General features: G+C 41.2%; 1 protein-coding gene across 1 annotated transcript in view; it reads right to left on the bottom strand.

The window, feature by feature from the left end:
• Nucleotides 1-3653: 3653 nt before the first annotated feature.
• The window catches only part of ANKRD26 (ankyrin repeat domain containing 26), a 61546-nt gene continuing 45443 nt past the window's right edge, over nucleotides 3654-19756 (bottom strand). The window contains exons 31-39 of the mRNA XM_075716459.1: nucleotides 18821-18898; nucleotides 17526-17660; nucleotides 16340-16452; nucleotides 15783-15924; nucleotides 13693-13974; nucleotides 12758-12993; nucleotides 11765-12011; nucleotides 5265-5310; nucleotides 3654-3802 (exon numbers count right to left, since the gene is read on the bottom strand). Coding sequence (XP_075572574.1) covers nucleotides 3654-3802; nucleotides 5265-5310; nucleotides 11765-12011; nucleotides 12758-12993; nucleotides 13693-13974; nucleotides 15783-15924; nucleotides 16340-16452; nucleotides 17526-17660; nucleotides 18821-18898 — 1428 coding nt within the window. The remainder of the gene's footprint in view (nucleotides 3803-5264; nucleotides 5311-11764; nucleotides 12012-12757; nucleotides 12994-13692; nucleotides 13975-15782; nucleotides 15925-16339; nucleotides 16453-17525; nucleotides 17661-18820; nucleotides 18899-19756) is intronic.

Below are 19756 nucleotides of genomic sequence, written 5' to 3'. Positions count from 1 at the left end.
CAGTCCCATTCCAGCTCCCTTTTCCACACAATTCTTCAGGCCAACCTGATCATCAATGTGTCTTTGTATTTACTGTTAATAAACTTGAATTGGTTTATGCTGTCCTCTACTTTTCAAGAGTTGCAGGGCTGTGTCCTGGAAATGCTCCAATATTTCAGAGAAGCTGGGCTTTAAAACCTGGTTTGTTTCTTGGCTTCCACAATGGAGCTGAGCCTTCTTCAATCAAGAAAAGGACAGATTTGGGATTTTTTTTTTTACCCATCTATTTTGGGGCAAGGAATAAGTTACTTTGAACATGGGCTGAATTTCATCTCCTCTCTATAAATGATTGGCTATATTACTTTCCAACTTCATTCCTGAAACAAACAAAATCCTGCCCTGCATTTTGCCATCTGTCACATGAGGGACCCAAGTCACTGTGAGAAAAATCAACTTTCATTTTAGACATGGAAGACAAGATGTGTAGATGTTCTGGGCATGCAGAGAGGAGCAAACAGAGAAAAGTATGTACCAGAATTGCAGGAAAAAATGATGGATTGCTGGCTTTTGCGACTTATCTATAGTTCTTTCTTTATGTCCAGATTATCTTCCCTGATTAAGCCTTTCTTGGTGCTGTAGAACCTCTGTCATCTTAGAAGTTTCTCACTTAATGAAGTTACTAAGGCTCAGGAGGCCCATGGCAGAGTGCATGGAAACTGCATGATTTCATAAATAATGCTCAGCTGCTTAAAGGCCAAAGATGATGAAGGGCCAGCCAGAAGGACTGAGGCTCTCAACATTGCTCTGGCTACTTCTGTGTGTTGAAGCACAGCATTAGGAGTAGGGGAGCCTAGCAATTCCCTTGCAGCTAAGGGCAATTCTGCTGGCATCTGTGCCTTGCTGTTGATACTCAGAAAAAGCATAATTAGAACCAAACCCAAAACTACTGACATACACGATGTGGTTGTAGAGCATCATACATCCACAAATAAAATAGTGTGACTCCCAGACTGAAGTTTGTCTTTCTGCACTGGCTGGACTTCTGAAAAATGGTGGAATCAGAAGTTAGAGCATAAAACTCAAAAATTACTTGTTATAAACTATGCAAGATTTTAAACTAGTCTCTAGATAAAACAGGAAGCTGTCCCCTTCACCCACATAACAATCATCACTTAAGTTATAATGATAGCTAACTACCAAATATTTGACTTCTGTTCCATTTCTCATCAGAGACTGTTTCCACTCAGATCCTGACAATTTTAATTGAATGTGAGCTGATGACAAACCCATGCTGACTCCTCCCTTCCAGGAGGATGTGCTCCATCATCTTCCCATGCAGGCTGACTGGCCTGTAGTTCCCCAGCTCCTCTGTCTCACTCTCCTTGAAAATGGGATAGATATTCCCTGTCTTCCAGGCCTCAGGAGCCTCCCCCGACTGCCATGGCCTCTCCGAGATCATCAGGAGTGTCCCCACAGTGACCCTGGAGATGGACTTGCAAGTGAAGGAATGGACTGAACTTCTCTTTACCCCGTCACCCCCCACCGCACTGTAACTCCTGTCAACTCCTGTTATGCCAGATGCTAACACTGAATTTCCGTTCTGCTGCTCCACCAGCCAAGAACCTTCCCCTCTCACTGACAACCGGCAGCACAGAGCAGGTTAGGGACAAACTTGAAAACAGGTCATGTCCGAGTTTATCACAATGACAACACAAAGTGAAGGCCAAGACTTTCTGTACCTGCTTTCTCCATGGAGAGACACTAGAAAGTACCAAAAGCTGAACTTCTCTTTGACCGCTCTGGTGTGGGCTCAAGAAATTTCCTAACACCTCTTTTCTTTGCAGGCTACATATTGGTCATTTCCCCATGGGATCAAAAGCTCTGGGATTTGCCAGTGCTTGATGACTGCCAGAAGCTCACCCACTACCTTCTGCCCAGACCACAAGAAGGATTGCTCTGAAGTACAGGAAGAGTCTGGGAATTGTTTATTAGCCATACCTCAACTCCAGCCCGCAATCTTAACACAAGTGTGCTTCAAGCCTCCCTGGAGGAAAAGGACACAGACACATTCTGGCCATTTACCTGGCCTCCAGGACAGGCTGCAGATGCAGCTGTGAACAGAGCTGAAGTGAGCAGAGGAGAGCTCTGGAGAGTTCTATGGGCAGGGATGGAGTTGGAAAGCAAAGTCAAGAAGGGGAACAATAAAACAAAGACATGTACTAGATTACAAATTTTATTAAATATCAAGTTGGAACAGAGTATCTGGAATACAGTGTATTAGCTTCACAAAAATGTATTAATATAAAAAGGAACAGTGTGTCACAGCAGCATTCATTGCTTTCCTCACTGCCTGTTAACTCAAGTCCTTGAATTAGTGGGTAAACCACCAATTTTTTCCAGTCTTAAGTCATCTCAGTACAACCATTCTTACTTTTCCAGAATTGGGACTTTGTTCTATAACCTTCTGTTTGCTAGTGACTTTTGCGGACACAAAATGACAACTGCAGATCTTCAGTGACAACTCCCTGAAATAAGTAAAACTGCTTCTTTTATTGACACCAATGTCCCACAACACTGGCCAACATCAGGGCTACAGCCACCATATCATCAGCTGCTAGCAGCAACAAAAAGATTGGCTATCCTATCACACAAGTTTTGGAAAGTGCTGAGGAGATGGGGGGTTGATACTTTAACATTCCTTTTTTCCCATATGAAGTGTTTCAGGTGCACCACAGGTGTTGATGTAGGAAATGCAAATGTCTAAAGCCGCAGCAATTTTTAATACAAAAATCAACATGAATACCATGAGAGGCAATGCGCACAAACTGAAACACAGAAGGTTCTGTCTGAACATCAGGAAACACTTCTTTACTGTGAGGGTGACCGAGCACTGGCACAGGTTGCCCATGGATGCTGTGGAGTCTCCATCCTTGGAGATATTCAAAAGCCAACACGGTCCTGGGCAACTGGCTCTAGGTGGTCCTCCTTGAGCAGGGGGGGTTGGACCAGATGACCTCCAGAGGTCCCTTCCAACCTCACCCATTCCGTGGTTCTGTGACACAAACCAAACGTACCAAAAAGACCACGTAACGACTGCCTTGGCACTACTATACACTCACAGTATTTTTAAACCTAAGGCGCATAAAGTGACAGCAATGTAAAGTGCCCTATTCTCCAGCTTGAACACTGGTAAAACTTTTAATTTATCAGCAGAAATACTCACTGCATCAGGACTGAAGCAGCAGGCTCAAAGCACAGCAAATATGTCCTAAGCATTAAAATAAACACTGGAAACATTAAAACCACATAGAGTGAAAGGATTAAACAGAACAAAGGGAATGGTACTTTGTTAAAACACAGAACATAAGTGGAGCAAAATAATGCATCTACCTTAGTAAGAAACATTTTGACAGTTCTGTCAAGCTCAGGAATCAAGATTAGTCAATCTGCTAGTCAAAAAAAGTAGATATGGTTGTTATTGTGAGTGCAAAATGGAACAACTATGCATCAATAAACCAATAGGTAAGTGCAATGTGCTTTACATCCATTTAATAGACTTAGAATTCATATTCAGGCTGCAATAAACATGTTTTCACATCTGAACTGTGGAATGGGAAACTATAGATCCACTATGTAAACAAAATGATTTCCAGAGCCTTTCCCTAGCATTTTGTTCATATCAGGTAATTTTTGGTTAAAACATCACGGTACTCCTGTATTGCCCTGCAAAGGGGATCCTGGTCAACATGGAAATTTTTTGAAGAACCATCAGTAGATACCATGGGAGAAGCTCCAGCAGATCCAGTTTCAAGTTCAGCAGTGGCTAGGGAGAAAAGAGACAAGATTCCTGGTGTTACTTTTACAGTAGACAGGGCCAAATAAGTCACTGTAAAACCATTATGGGTAACTGGAGAGACTACAATCCAGAAAGATTTAAAAACTTCCAAGGGAACATAACAATGAAAGGGCTAGGCACAAAGGAAGAAACACTTTTTTTCCTGCATTTGCTTATCAGCCAACAGTATTTCTAAAGCTAGTGAAAGAAATTCCAGAGGCTACACACTGAACATCTTCAGGGAATCCACAGATGACTTCTGCTTACATCAGTACTAAATTTAGCTCCCTGCAAACTTCTTCAACCTCAAGTGTCTGTTTTCCTTCAATGTTCAAACCAGTGATTTATCGGAACGCTACTCCTAAAAACCAGCTTCTGCATTCGCTGTGACAAACTTTAAAAGAATCTGCCTGTGAAAACACAAACATCTTTGCACTGCAGTCAGGCCAGGACAAGTCTCCCAGCCTGGCATCTTCTCTGTAACTTGCTCTGGCAAAACCCTCTTTCCTCCATGAGAATGCATACTCAATGGAAGCAAAACCACTTTTGCGATCTTTCTCCAGCCACCTTTTTCAGACAAGATCCCCAAACCAAACACACTCTGTGACTCCTAGCAGATGTGCAATGACATTCAAAATGCGCATGGATGCAATGCAATGGCTTTGTGTCCGTTCAGACACATGGAGAGAGCTATGAAGCAACAGCTGAACACTCTTTATATGATTGAAAGCATACAGGAACAGAAGGAAATACTCTCAGGGGCTGCTTGCTTTGAAATAGCAGTGACTCTGGTGGAACAATTATCATGAAACAGGTGGAATTTCTCTTTGGACACCTGGCCTCATATTATAGAGCATGTTTTATGCTATGTATTACAAGCAATCAAATAATCTTATGTTTGCCTAAACACTACTGAATGATCTTCTCCTGAAGAAAGGATATATTTTGTCATCAATTATATTCTTGCTTATCCAAAAAAGAATGCAACATATAAGCTACATACACAGGCAGTGAATAAGAGACATAGCAAAAAATCAAGAACTAACAGCAGAGAATGTGTATGGATGGTATGGTTTAGTGCGGTTGATGTACATGGAAGGAGAAGTGATTGCTGAAGTCTATAAAAATGTTATCTCAGGGCTTCCTTTGTGTTTGATGTTTGTACTTGAGGATTAACCGTAGTGAAAGGTGACTTCAGCTTAATCCACGTGTATCTGCGTCAGGGAAACAGGTTAGTTTTCTTTGCGCTTTTTTTTTCAGGCAACTGCATAACATTCTGTACAATATTTTGGTAAGCAGGAAGTTTTCACATTGAAGTCTAAACTGGAAGCTAGCAGAAAAAAACCCCTGTGCTTAGCACAGGAACTTGACAACTTTCAAGCCATTATTTTCAAGACATAGGAACAGTCATCTTCCTCCTTAAAGCCACTCCTAACATAATGACACATACCCTGTTCAAGTTCTTTAGTGATTTTTTCATCCAGTTCCCGCCGTACCTAGAATTATATGGAAAATATACAGTTAATATTTTAAGTTACATTTTTGTAATATTAAACTTCTAAAACATTCTTAAAACACATACATAACACATGATAAAAATGAAAAAAAATCATCCCAAATAAAGACATCTTGGTTTGGGGTTTGATTTTTAATTAAGAGAAACTCTTGGTCAGCCAGGCTGTAGCATTCTCATTGCTGAGCAACATTAACTGTAGCACAAAGCAACCCGTAACTCACCAACTGGATTATAACAGGGCATTTAAAAAATATACAGGAAGAGAGCACAGTGGAGTTATTACAATGAAGGCATGGCTCAAATCAGGTAAAGCCAGATGCCATACAGCTTCCTGGCCTATGATGGCCACAAAGATGCTGAAGCTATGTGGAGAGGCTGAGAAAGCTGTGACTGTTTCTTTACTGGAGTAGAAAAAGCTCAGGGGGACCTTATCTATGTGTATAAATACCTGGTGGGGGCAGTAAAGAAGATGGAGCCAGGGTCTGCTCAGTGTTGCCAAGTAAAAGAACAAGAGGAATGGGCACAAATTGAAATAGAGGACATTTCATTTTAACATAAGGAATTTCAGGGTTTTTTGTTTGTTTTTGTTTTTTTTTTTTTAATTGTAAGTGTGGTCAAACACTGGAAAGAGTTGCCCAGAAAAGGTTGTGGAACATCCATCCTTGGAGATGTATAAAAACCTGGCTGGACATAACCCTGAGCAAACTGCTATGGCTGACCCTGCTTTGAGCAGGGGTAGGGTTGGACTAGATGATCTTCAGAGGCCCCTTCCACCCTCACCCATACTGGGATTCTCTGATTTTAGTACTGAACCCCTGAGGGAATAAGCATTTATTTTATGAAATGAGCAGACTCACCTAGCAACATACCAACAAAAAGAACTGAAACACTACAATGTACTCAACAGGCCATAGAGAGCAAAAGCCTCAGTAACAGAAGCACTCTGCAAACCCTCACAAGAGGAGCAGTAATAGGCAGCTGAAGAAGTGGGTCCATAAACCAGAAAAGTAGATGGAAGGGCCCTCTCTCCAGGACTACAGGGATAGCTTGCGACCAAATTCACCTGCTCCTCCAGGGGAAGAACCACTCAGTGGTACTTTGTTGGAATAGTCTGTGCCTTCACAGCTAAAAGAGTGGAGCACAGAGCTGAAAGAACAATGGAAAAGGACCGCTGAAATCCCCAAACCTCTAATTGTTTTCAAGCAGGTACAAGCAGCAGCAAAATCCTGGGGAGAAGGGACCCCCTAACACATGAAGTGAGACATAGGTAACAGAAAAAAAGCAGGAAAACTAATGCCTCGACCAAAAGACGATCCAAAACCAGGACCAATCCTAAGCAAAGCAGTAGTAGTTGAGGTGTTAGAAGAAACCACTTTCCCCGGTTTCTGGAGCCTTTACAATGACCAGAAGGCCCACAGGACCCTCCACATGTCCAGATGAATCAAGAGAAGAAAAAGATCTTGTTTTCCCATTGTTAATGGAATGAATATCTTTATGATTCTCATCCATGCCTGAGGAAAGAGGAATAGGTGGAAATAAATCTGACACACTGATTTCTGAAAAGCGAATGAAGAGCCAGGCAATATACACCCTTGAGTACTATAACTTGCCTCCACTGTTCTCCCTCCCCTTTACCCCTGGAAAAGGCATCACAGCTGACTGTCCCAAACCTCCTGAGCAGTAAGGATGACAATTTCAGATTCCAGAAAAGCTTCTGCTGGACTACAGTCACAGAACTGGAAAGCAAAACAGTGATTGCTATCTCTTCTGCACTAAGTTGTACACTGAGGTACTTCTCATCTCACTGCACACCTCTTCAGGCAGTAACATACCAGGTTCCCTTGCAGCAGTCACCTTCTCAATACTTCTTTTTCAAAAAGCGGTACTGACTTACTACTTACCCACATGGGTTTCTTGAGCACAGAGTAAGTTGGATTCTGTAAGACTCCATGAGCTGATACTCAAGAGTCTAGGAACTCAGCTTCAGAACAGTACTGGTATTGTAGACACAACCACTGTTAATACCAAGAACTTTCTGAATATTAGAATTGGCAAGGAGGGTAAGCCAGCCTACTCCTACAGTTTAAATAAGTTCCATTATAACAGATGAAACCCATACACTGTCATCTTACAGATGGGTAACTACCACAGAAGCCAGAACATTACAAATACATGAAAGTACTCTGCAGCAGTCATTCTTTCACTTGGACAAACTAACAAGTTAAAAATATTTGTAATATTAGGAAAATGTGAATGCATCAGTAAGTTTTAATCAAAACCTAACAGCATAAATAAACAAAACATTTCCAGTATAAAATACCACCCAACATTAAAAAATACTGGCTACAAACCTTGTCATGTATCTGGCTGCAGAGAAGAGAAAGAACAACAGATTTTTGATTAAGGAGCTGAAGAAGAAAGAAAAACGGCCTTAAGTTCAAAGGTCTTCAGTGAGAAATAAGAACATGCCTACATGTAAGTGAAGCAAGTAGAAAAGCTAACACCACAAAGACTGCTGCAATACAAGGGTGCAGATGGAAAATGAAATCAGAAAAGGAACAGAAATTGAGAGAGAGTAGAAAGCGGACATTCCCTTTCTCATGTTATGTAGGAAAACTGGTTTCATAAATAATTCACACTGGTTACAGCTAGCAGAGTTCACTATTATTTTCTATCTCAATCAAGACACCCACATTCATTTTCAGCAGCCTTTCACACAACTGTTAGGATTTAAGCTTGGCATTTGTTAAACCTAACACCAGGACTCCAGTCCCAAAAAATCCTTGCAGCAGACATTCCTTGCCTTAGTCTATGGACTAAGGCAGCAGTTCCCAAATTATGGTACACAGACCACTAGCAGTACCTTGTATTTGTGTTTCAATTGCTTGATTCAATTTAGTTCTGGATGGTGACATGCCAATTCATGAGCAGTTTGGGAGTCAGTAGACCAGATGATAAAAAAGACCCTGTCAAAGATCTCTTTACTCCTGTAAACAACAGTCAGTACGCAAGCACATCCTTCTTATGACACAAGTCCTACTATGAAACAGATTTCAGCTAACCTCCTTCCAGAACATAAAAAACTGCTAGGCGCTACAGCCACTGTTTGTAACTACACGCACAGAATTTTTCAAGTACTTGTAATTTATTCCTCATTACTGGAGCTCTAATAAAAATTAAACCAACCAAAAAACGCCAGACATTTGCATGTGATTGGCACTTTACTGGTTAATTACTTGTGTCTATCAACTTTTTTATATTTTTCAAGATACTTTTGCACTTTCATTTCAAGGTTATGAATTTCTGTAGCATATATATTTGATAAGGGGAAAGGGGCTATACTGTAATGGAACACTTTGGGTTTTTTTAAGAATAAAATGCTCCTTTTTTTCTGAGCTTCCTACATGACCATCTTCAAAATGTAAGGCCATACCCATAATCACTGACATTCGCCTCTCATGTTAAGTAGTGGTTTAGGAAAACTGTGAAATCTTTCAAGCCTTTAAACTCCAAATTTCTTAGTTATGTCTAAAAAGTAACTGTGTCCGCTTGCCAGAGGAGTACTTCTTCCTCTTGTTTGCAGTCAGCATCATTTACCAATGTTTTTTCCAACAGCTGCATGGACAAAGAATTAATACCAGCATTTTGAATAATAGTGTGTGAAGTATTTTCACATTCCTTGCCCCGAAGCTATTTAAAAGCTTTTACACGAACCAAATTTACATAAACATCCTCCCCTTAAGAACAGCATGTCCTCTACTTCAAATAGCCTTTCTTACCTTGAGGAAGCGACTGAAACCAAATCTATGCAGAAAGCTTTGACTAAAAAAGGAAGTGCAAGAGGACTACCTGCAGCACACTGCAATTTAAGCTCCTTAACTCCCTGTCATTATAAGCCAGTGGCAGGAGCACTTGTAATCTCCAGCCAAGAAGGCACTTCTCAGCTTGAATTTAAAGGCAAGACAAATTCTGTAGAAAGGAACCAGGTTACTGGAAAAAATATGAGGCATGATTGAAGCAAACCGTGAAGTGAGGAAAAGGCTTAGAGTCAGAGAAACTCTTCTGTCTTTAAATAAAGCCGTGAACAGGCAAGGCAGAGTACTAAGCAGCACAACTGGCAAAGTACTTCAAAATAGACTAAAACTGTCATCTCTAAACTCTTTCCTCATGCTCCAATTTGTCCACTGAATGACACAGGACTCCTGCAGAAATGACAGCACAGACTGTGCATCTGGTAATTTTGCATTTGGAAACTGATCGAGCTTCACCACCCATTATTGTATGCAGAGGGACACATGCAGTTTTTCCCTTTTGTTACTTCCTGACTTAAAGCCTTATTTTCCAATTCAGTCTTCTTTTTTTAGACGCACATGTCAGGAATCCTGTACTTTCAGTTCCTCAGAGATATGGTATGGCTTCAAACACTGTTAATGACATACTGCAGCCAGCTGAGGAAACTTAAGCCAGCAGTTCCAAGTGAAATACCCACTTAGTTGCATGCCCTCTAGTGACTACTGCACCTCTGAGAACCCTGTTCATTTTTTCTGAAGGACTCTGAAAGAGAAGATCAGGTCTTAAGACTTTCCTGAATACATTGAACATTGAGTGACTTGAGGCTACAGACAGTGCCATTACAATTAGTCTCAGTTGTTCCCTAACTGGTGATTACAGGAAGAAATATCACAAAAGGATGTGTGGCTGGATTTAGTAACAGGGAAGATAAATTGACACTGGTAATTGAGTCCCAGAGACTAGCCTTCTGCTTTGATTGAGGGAAAACAGGCATGCTGAGATTCCAGCTTTTTCTTAAGAGAACCTGGCAGAAATGGTAAGAAAGGGGTAAGTTCTCTGAGGATTCAGCAATAGTTTTACTCACCTTCATTCAGGGAAGAAAACTTTAGAATTTAATACTTTATTAGAGTTAAAAGCTAATCCCTAGAAGACAAACTATGTATAGTAAGAGCCAATTATCCTCAGCTTGTCTGTTGACAAAGTAAAAGTCTCTTTAGGTTGTAAACATGATCAGAGAGAACTTCAGGGGAGTAAGTCCTACTAACAAAACTGCACTAGGAAGGAGAAATTTAGGTATATAAGAAAGTCCTCAAGCTAACAAACTGAAAACTCCACCTGACATCAGTAATTGGAGACTGGGGAAATGTCATACATAACCGCTGAATTTCCTTGAGAGTCTGCTCAAGGCTGACGAGGTTTTTTTGTTTCTCTTTTTTAAACCTTCAAAGTGAAGCCTCAAAAAACAGTACCAAAACCTAAAAGCATTCCCCAGCATGGCAATCCATCACAAAATGTGAGACACATATGCTCTGAAAAGAAACTTTATGGTTGCTGTTGAAGTCAGGATACTGAGTGAGAAGCGCATCACCATTCTCAGATCCAATGCACACTTTTCTTGGAATCAGCTCAAATGTTTTTCACAAGTAGATTTGGGAACCATTTTTCACAAAATGTTGAAGCAGCCTATGTAACTACTTGAAATACATATCTGCATATATTAGCAACTGGATAAAAACAATGAGCTATTTCATTAGCCTTTAAAAATATTTAATTTCTGTAATACACTTAAGGGAAGCTAGTAAACCAGTTATCTATCTTGGTATCAACAAAAGTTGGAGATGCCAAGAGTTGCAATTTCTTCTGGAATTAAAATGGAAATTCTTCTGCAATTAAAATGGAAAGGACTACCTGAAGAATGTTGCTGTAATTCAGTTAAGAAGCACTGAGTACTCCTACTTTACAGAGGTTGCAGCATTGCTGCAAAATTAGAAAGCTGTGAAGATCTCCTGAGCAGTAGTTAACTTTACCTTTTCATGTACTAACACATAGCAGGAACTACAAAAACTAATGCCTCCTATGCACAGTATACGTCCCACACTGAAGCATAAAGTGAGAAGTTACGTGATCCCATTCATATCATCCTATTTTTCAAGCACCCCTTTGTTGGTGTTAGTGCACTAAAACAAGTTCCAGTGAAGAAACTGCTAGAATGAATATCAGTGAAGAAGGAAAAGGTGCCTCAAAAATGTCTAATAGGATTTTGCATTCATCATAAATTTAGCCATTTTAAATAGGTCACACATACTATACACTAAATTTTAATGAAGAGCTTAGCTGGGAACTTACTATACCACAGTATTCTTTCTTGCAGTTTCTCTTGTAAAAGAATGTAGTTACACAGTTTGTTATTTAGATGTCCGTATTTTTTGGTCTTTGAGCACTCTTGGAAATTGGTACAACCCCAATGATCCAAAGTCTTCACATATAGTTGTATACTGTTTTGATGATTAGAATTTATTTTGGCATTATTAGACCACATGGTTTGGAACTATAAATGCATTTTAACTTTAGGTTAAAAAGCATAATGCACGCTTATGGATACTCTTTAGCAGTAGTTGAGAACAGTATTTCAAAACGCTTACCTTAGCCACATAGGCTTCAACCCTGTTTCTTGATGATAATGCATTCCCGGCTGGGCTTAGGAAGCTTCCTCCTAGACTCAGACTTCTGTTCAGTGCCAAACTGTTGCCAAGATGTCCCAGTTCAGTTGAATACAGAACTGGACTGGCAGCCAGACCTCCACTGACAATGCTGCTTGCAATTAAAGATTTGCTTCTATGGCGCTCCTGAAGGAGCTTAGCGTTGGCTTCTGCTAGTTTCTCATTAGCTCTGAAACATTCAGAAGCATACAAACAATTACCTTTCATAGTAACACTTTTGCAAAGTTACCCTCCAGGTCCTTGACTATTACTTGACTTCTGAAAGTGGAAGGGATTAAAAGCATCCAAAACAAGAACATAATTTGATCTGAGTTTTTTTGGAGAACCTATTTTTAGGAAGTCACGCTACCTTGAAGGAGCGGCAAGAGTTACCAACACTTAGGACTTCAAAGCAATCTGTGAATGCCCTGTGTTTACATAGCTTCTTCTGAAAGGTATGTTACCTGCATAAGAACTCTGGGCTACCCTCCCTTTCCCAAGGAAAGCTCAAACCTCAGACATGCTGCTAAAATGGAAGCCAAAAATGATTTTTTTTTGCTTCACAGAATCAAGTTGTTCTGTTCTCTGAAGGGCCTATCCTTATTCAAGCGGTAAAGGACATGAAGTTTATCTTTTCTGCCATACACAGAGTAAGAGAAGCAGATAATGAGAAATCGGCAAAAAGGCTGCTGGTAAAACACAGTCAAGTTAATATACGCTATTAATGCCATGATCAGTGGTGTTACTGCTGGAATACTATAGAGAAATGAAGACAGTTCTAATGAAGGGGAAGGGTCTTAAGGTACTTTCCTCAAAAAGATGCCATCTTATGCTTACATACATAATGCTGACCAGATGTAGAGGAAGGATTTTAGAAGGAAAATGCATAAGGAAAAAGTAGTATCTTATTACCACTCCAAAAAAGCATGGACTTACCTTTCCAGTTTATTTGCTAGGCATCTTCTAATTTTCACTTCCTCCAGATACAGCTCTTTGTACCTTTCCACTTCTGCCTGCGTGGATTCTTTTTGAAAAATACTGTCTTGTTGGGTATTTTTTATCCTGTCCAATTCACATTCAAGATCTCTAATTCTGTGTTTCAGCTGGTTTCTCAGTGAAGCATGATGACTGGCTCTGATTTGTTCTAATCTGTCCTGGGAGGCTGCCTGTGTCTGAAGCAGATAATGTACTTTCAACCACTGCAAAGAAAAAAAGAGCTCTCCCCACCAGTCAACTGCACATACCCAATTTCAAGGGCCCACCTTTACTCAGTGAGGTAACTGTGCCTCCTCACTACCATCAGCAATCAAGGCAGAACCCTGGAGATACCATGTTTAAAGAATTCTTTTCATTCAGAACGAATGCCCTTCTTAGCACTATTATTCATCAAAGCTACTAATGAAAGAACACTGTCTCTGTAGGACAGGGCATATAGAAAAGGATTCCTTAAAGAAATTATGAGGATCCCTTACCTCCCCCCCGCGCCAACTTTGGTGACTTCTTTTCTGAGCACTTTCCCCTGTACAATGACAAAGCAGGACCTGTATGTCTGGCCATGACAACTGTAAGTTGCAATACCCATTCAAGGATGAACAGCAAGAACAAGACCAGCAGACAGCAATATCCTCCCAAGAACTGCAAAATGGAAATCTACCTTGGGCAAGCTTTTGATTCAGGAACCTGCAGGCACATTATACACACATGAAAGCACTCTTGCCCAACCATATTCCCTTCTCCCACTGCCCTTTAGGAAAGACAGAAGTATAGCACTAACACGCATAATCAGGCACCAAAACTAAAATACTAAAAAATGACAACCACAACGACAGTATATAATAGACACTACAGACACAAGTGAGAAATTCACTTACCTGCAAAAACAGATTGACTTCTTGCAGTTTTTGTCTTATTTCTTGTCCGGCTCGTTCTTCCATCTCTCTTTTATATTGTTCTATTTGGCTGTGATCCACCATGTTAGTCTCCAAACGATGTTTGAGGCTAGCCACCTCTTCTTTCAGCTGGCATTTGCTCTTCTCCAGTTTTTCATGGTTCCCACGCATGGTGGACAACTCTTCTCGCAAATCCTGATTTTGTGCTTCTAGCTGCGTGCATTTTTTAGACTCTATGTCCAGCTGCTGGGAAAGTTCACCAACCTGTAGACAGAAAAAAAACCCAAAACCACCAAACCAAAACAAACCTCAGAGAGATCTAAAATTAGTCAATTTGTGAAAATCCGTAAAGGGGTTGGCCATTGAGACTGTATTTGTTATCTGTTGACTCAGTATTAAAACCAAAGTGAAACAAGGCTCTTCTTTTAAAACATGAACAGCTTTCACATCATTTCTGATAGGATCCCCCAGGTTCCCATCCTTTCTCAGTTCTTCTACAATAGGTGACAGACCAAGAGGTACCAAACTAGCAGCATTTCACCCACAGGGATAGGCTGAAAAGCACTAGGGCTATTCTTTTGTGAGATGCTCATATGCTCATGGGAAATCAAACACACCCATACCTAGCCACCTTCTGGTTTCATCAGAAACAACAGGTATCATGCTTTAGAGGAATTTTTACATGCTGTCAACACAGTCAAAGCTTCATTACAGAACTAACAAGACAAGAAACAGATACTCTTTTTTTCCCATTACACTGAAAGATTTGTAAATAGTGGTTCAGAACACAGCTTTTACAGCAGCAGTGGAGGAAGATGTATTTTCTCTAGGTCAAAGCTGCCGTTTATTTTCAAAAATTTGCAGGAAATGTAGACTTCCAGTAGGTCCCAATGTTCAACTACAGCTCCGTCCTCCTCTTCCCCCCTCCACAAACATACCTTCTCTATACCTACTGAACATAAAACATGATGTCCTGTCCTTTATTAATAAAAGTAGAGGAAACTAGCACAGTAAACACTTGAAAGTCTCTAACAGAAAGTAGAAACTTTAGACTTATTTAAAACTGCCTAAACGTAATGCCCTTCATCATTCAAAATAACTCTTCCAACAGAAATGAAAAAACGCTACTAACTTTTGGACTGAAAATGAGCCACTGCAAAGGCAGTTGACTCATTCTACAATAATACCTTCTAAAAATAAACATAGCTCTGAAACATGGCTGCTTTAGCAACAAATCTGAGTCATGAGTGGAGAAGTAGGTAAAAGGTTACATGCTACTGAACAGCCAGAACAACCTCAAAAGCACTTCTGGGAACTCCACTTCTGGGTGCCCATGACAAGGGAAAGATGGGCTGAGACAGCTACTAGTGAGCAGTAAGTTACAGATTTTTTTCTGCATTGTCTCACCACATCATGCCCTGGGAAGCAATGACACTGTTTAGAAAAGCAAAACCTGAACTGCCTCCTGCTCAGCTCATGCCTAAGATGGGGCTGAAGGGGTGATCTTGGGCAAAGCCAACTTGATACAGTTGTTCCGAGTTATGGCGGTGTTACTCCCCTCTCTTCCTGAGAAGGAATTCATCTGTCAGACCTCAAAGATGTTGCCACAGCCTCAAGCTGCAACCAGGCCTGTGCTCTCAGCCCTAGCCCTCACCCGTGGACATGATGTCCTGGTTGGACTGCAGACCTGCCCGTCCCTATGGACTGGCCTGGCAACCTGCAGTCTTGGCTGGCCCCGCTTACTGTCACCAGGCCTGTTCTGCTCTTCTTGGTGAGGGCCTGTGGGACTGTTCCCTGGCCCGTGAGGTCACGGAACCTGCCAGCATTGCTGCAACTCTCAGCTTGCCCCTCCTCTACAGGACAGCTTGTCCTTGATGTGCCTTTGCAGATACTGCTTTGCACATAGCATTTTCATCTTTACCCATAATGATAACTTGTCAATTAATTCCAAAATACAGCCAAGGGGGAAAAAAAAAATCAACAAAATGAAAAGAACTATAGGGAAAGAATAACATAGGTTTCAAAAGAAAAACCACCACCACCAAAAAAACGCCAAACAAACTAGTGCTCACCTTTGTTCTTAATCTACCAACTTCATTGACCATTTCAGAATACCTGTTCTTCACTTCTCCCTGCAAATTAAGCTGGGACTCTCTCTCTCTCTCCTCATACACCCTGAGTTTCTTCATAGCTCTGTTCAGAAGCCTCTTCAACCTGCACAGCAAGTTAGTCAAACAATGAAGCAAAGGAACAACCAGCCTTTTTCACATACTCCTATGTAAACAGCGGAGACATAGCTCACTTCATCTTTAACGTGCTTGACACACCAGAAATTACTGAGAAAAATCAGCATTCCTGTGCCACAAATTGCTTGGAGGGTCCAAATTTCACGTGAAAAGAGGAGTAAGAGACTTCCTTCCCTCCCAGGAAAACCACAGGGCAACCTGCATTTGCAGTTCTTTTGTCAGCTATTCAAAACTACAGGCACATGTACAGAAGTGCCTTGCAAGAGCTAACACGAGGCTTGAATTTGCTCACAAACAGTTACATACACCTATTTTTATGTAGGAGTTTAATAACGCTTGACTTCTACTCAGGGGTACCTGTTCACTATACTAAAAAGCCATACCTCTTACAGTCTTTCTGCAGTTCAATGTTTCTTTTCATTTCTTGGTCCAGACGCAGTTCAACTGGGCGTTTCAACTCTACCAGCTTCTTCACTTTCTTTCTTTCACTTTCACACTTTGAAAACAGAAAAGATACATGACACACAGAGCATAGGAACAGTATCTACATGGATTATGTGCATCTAGCATTCTCCACAGAGAAGCTGCAGTACATCTCTATCTGTTAGTGAAGTTCCACAGAACACCAAGGGACAGAATTCCTGAGAACATTTAATCACTTCAGGTTTTACATTAAACAGGCCAATACCTAACAACAGAAACAGATGCCCCCACTGAAGCAAAGATCACCCTCTTCTAACACTTCAAGGCAAAAAGGAGGAAAAGATGCTAGAGAACACTTTCGGCAGTTCCTCTGCTCATAGCAGGGACTACATAGGTATGCACATCACACAGGAACATAGGTCAATCTAAAGCTTTCACGGGATCTTCAATGATCAGCAGGCAGGGGCTTGCAGAGGAATTTGATCTTTTGGAATTCTTTAGTGTTTTATTCCCCTCTGCCATTACCTGCATCTCTTCTTTGTGGGTATTTACTTATTCACATGCTGTTCTTCCTCTTGGTGTTTTCTCAGCCAAACCAGAGGAGAGCAGGCAGCTGTTGACTTTGTACTTCCATTTTTCCTCTATGGAAAAGGAAAAAAGGGGAAGACTGCCCCTTGGAAACTGGCAGTCATTTCTTGTTTCCCAAGCACTAGTTCATTTGGCCAGAATTCCTTCAGTACATTTTTCTGCAAGGCTTTTAAGCTCCCACTACCCTGAAAACATGCAGCAGCTCCTCCATACATTGCACTGGAAACATGAAGCATTTTAGCCCTGCCCAGAAACCACAGGGTCAGAAGACAACCAGAAGGAATCCAGGGAAAGAACTGGGGAACTGCCGCCTTGCTCCATGTGTTCAACTGATAGCAAACCACACTTGGAACTGTTCCTAATAGAACCACTCCAGAATTTAAACAAAGATAGCCAGATAGCTTTTATTTGCTTCCTGGATGATCCCCAAGTCACAAGATACTCAGCGCCTGAAGAGCAGGGGTAACAGAAAAAGCCGAGTATGTAAGAACTCGACAAAAAGGTGAACACGGTTCTCCTGGGTATTGGCTAGGTGCCTGGAGAATTTTCTAGGCTCACCTGTTCCAAGAGTTCAGCCTTTTCCCTGTCAAGCTGAGCAACACGCTCTTCAAGGTGGGATCTTGACTTCAGTTCCTCCTCCCACATGCTGCGCAAGTCCTTTGATGTCAGAGCCAGCACATTCTGCTTTTGCATCTGTGAAAGCAACAGTGGCAAAAGAAAAAACTGAAGTGACCGGAAAGACAACACTGCAATAGAAAGCAGCAACTTAAATGGAAACAGGCCTAAGCTCTCCTCTCCCCATCCAAGACCTACCGTTAAGGCTAATGTGGAGTATGAAACACACCTCAGGAAACATAACCAAGAACAGGAGTTGAAGCTGGTGGAAATAATGAACAGTCTGGAAGTGACAAGAAGAGGCTGAAACTTTGGGGGGTAAGATAACACACAGAGGCATGCCAAAATAATCCTAAAACTTTCTTCCAAAGGTCCGCCCGAATTCATAATGATACATACTTTATAATAGAATAATTCTTCCAGTGCTCCCCCTGCCCCTGAAAATACCCTACCCTCACTGCTTCTTTAAAAACTGTACATCTCCTGAGAGCAAGAAAATGTTTTCAAATCAGCAGTGCTATTTATGCTTCTGCCCAAAAGGACAAAGATTTGCCTAATAGATGCATCTGAGTGGAAAAGAACTTGCTGATTCAGTTCAAGTATAAAGAATGCAAGCTGACTAGATGCTTTTAGTGACATTTGGTAAGGGAAAAAAAAAATTATGCCTACTGATCTACAGAAAGTCATGAAAACCTCAGCACAAAGTCTTCGATAAAAAATCCTCAGGGTGTACAACTGTCTCAAGTGTCCTTACAGAGCAGGTGAAATGCTGGGTCTTATGACAGAAGCTAACATGGTCTCAAGCACAAGCTCTGACAAAACTGCAAAGGTAACACAGGTCTCCCAAGTCCAGTCTCTTCTCTCAGCTTTCAACCATGCATCTCCCTCCTGCCCACAACATCCATCCTATCCACCATCTGCCATGGTTTAACTCCAGTAGGCAGCTAAGCAGCACACAGCCACTTGCTCACTCCCCCCTGGTGGGATGAGGGAGAGAATTCAAATGAATCATGCTGATGAACACAAGTATCTTGCACACCACCATACAGATACAAAACACAGCAGCAGGGGGATGAGGGAATTTACAGCCTTTTCCCTTGAGGATGCCTTGCCCTAAAACCAGAAGGGTATTTGTCAGCTGAGCTGTGCCTACACAGCCCACCTGATCTTTTCAATTACCTGCACACAAAAAAAAAATAAAAGACTAAAACAGTCATTCACAGAAGCCAGTCATGCACCTGCTGATGGTGGTGGTCCTCTGCAGCTGCCTGTGTTGTCTGTAAACCAGTTATCAAGTCTTCCAGGCGGTTATGAACCTACAGAAGCATTAGAAGAAGCAAAAGACACACTATGATTTTCCAGACTGAAGTTTACACCTCATTACCAAAAATAAACATTACATACACTCCTTCATTCCTATAGTATTTACACCCAGCACCAATGATCAGAACGGCCTTAGTCTGATGCCACTGTAAAACTGTTAGCAATCATTGCCTCTGCTGTTTGCTTCAGAGAGAGAGAACACCATGTATGATACAAAAAAATCTTCAACGAAACAGGCAGAAGTAGCTGTTCATATCCACAGTACATTGGAAAACCATGCCCTATTAACCAAGGGGGAAGGACCAGCATCATGGCTGCCTTCCCTCTTCTCTTGTCAATATCAGTACAAAGTGTAACTTTCACATATAGTTATTTTCAAAATCTCCTCAGCATGAATTAACAACTGCAGTCGTAACAAGAACCCTAGTTCACTAGTTACAATATAAAAATAATTTGCTTCATAGAGGCCACAGATGAAAGCACCTTATCTGAGCTAAAACTAACCACTGCATAGGGACATTGGAAATTCCAAGGCTGGCACTGAGTTCTGCAAATGATACCACAGGCATTCCTCTTCATTGTTTCATGAAAACAAACACACACCAAGCAGCCAAAACCAAAAGCACATCTGCACAGCAAAAGCTCTGGGGAGTATAATTTTTGTTCCAGTCTGATGATGCCAGTCAGGCCTCTGGCATGAAGCACTTGGCATCAATATTCTCTGTGGAATTTCCATGAGTTAACTTTATGAATACCTTTAATGATACACATTGCAACAAGTGTCTGAAGCAGCATCTGGTGTCATGATGGGTGTAAAGCAGGAAATAGTTACACCAGTGTATTTGTGTCAA

Source organism: Pelecanus crispus, chromosome 1 (genome assembly GCF_030463565.1).
Source record: "Pelecanus crispus isolate bPelCri1 chromosome 1, bPelCri1.pri, whole genome shotgun sequence".
In the NCBI taxonomy this organism is placed as follows: Eukaryota; Metazoa; Chordata; class Aves; order Pelecaniformes; family Pelecanidae; genus Pelecanus; species Pelecanus crispus.
The sequence above is the reverse complement of the archived record's forward strand: the minus strand, read 5'-3'. Positions and strand labels throughout refer to the sequence as shown.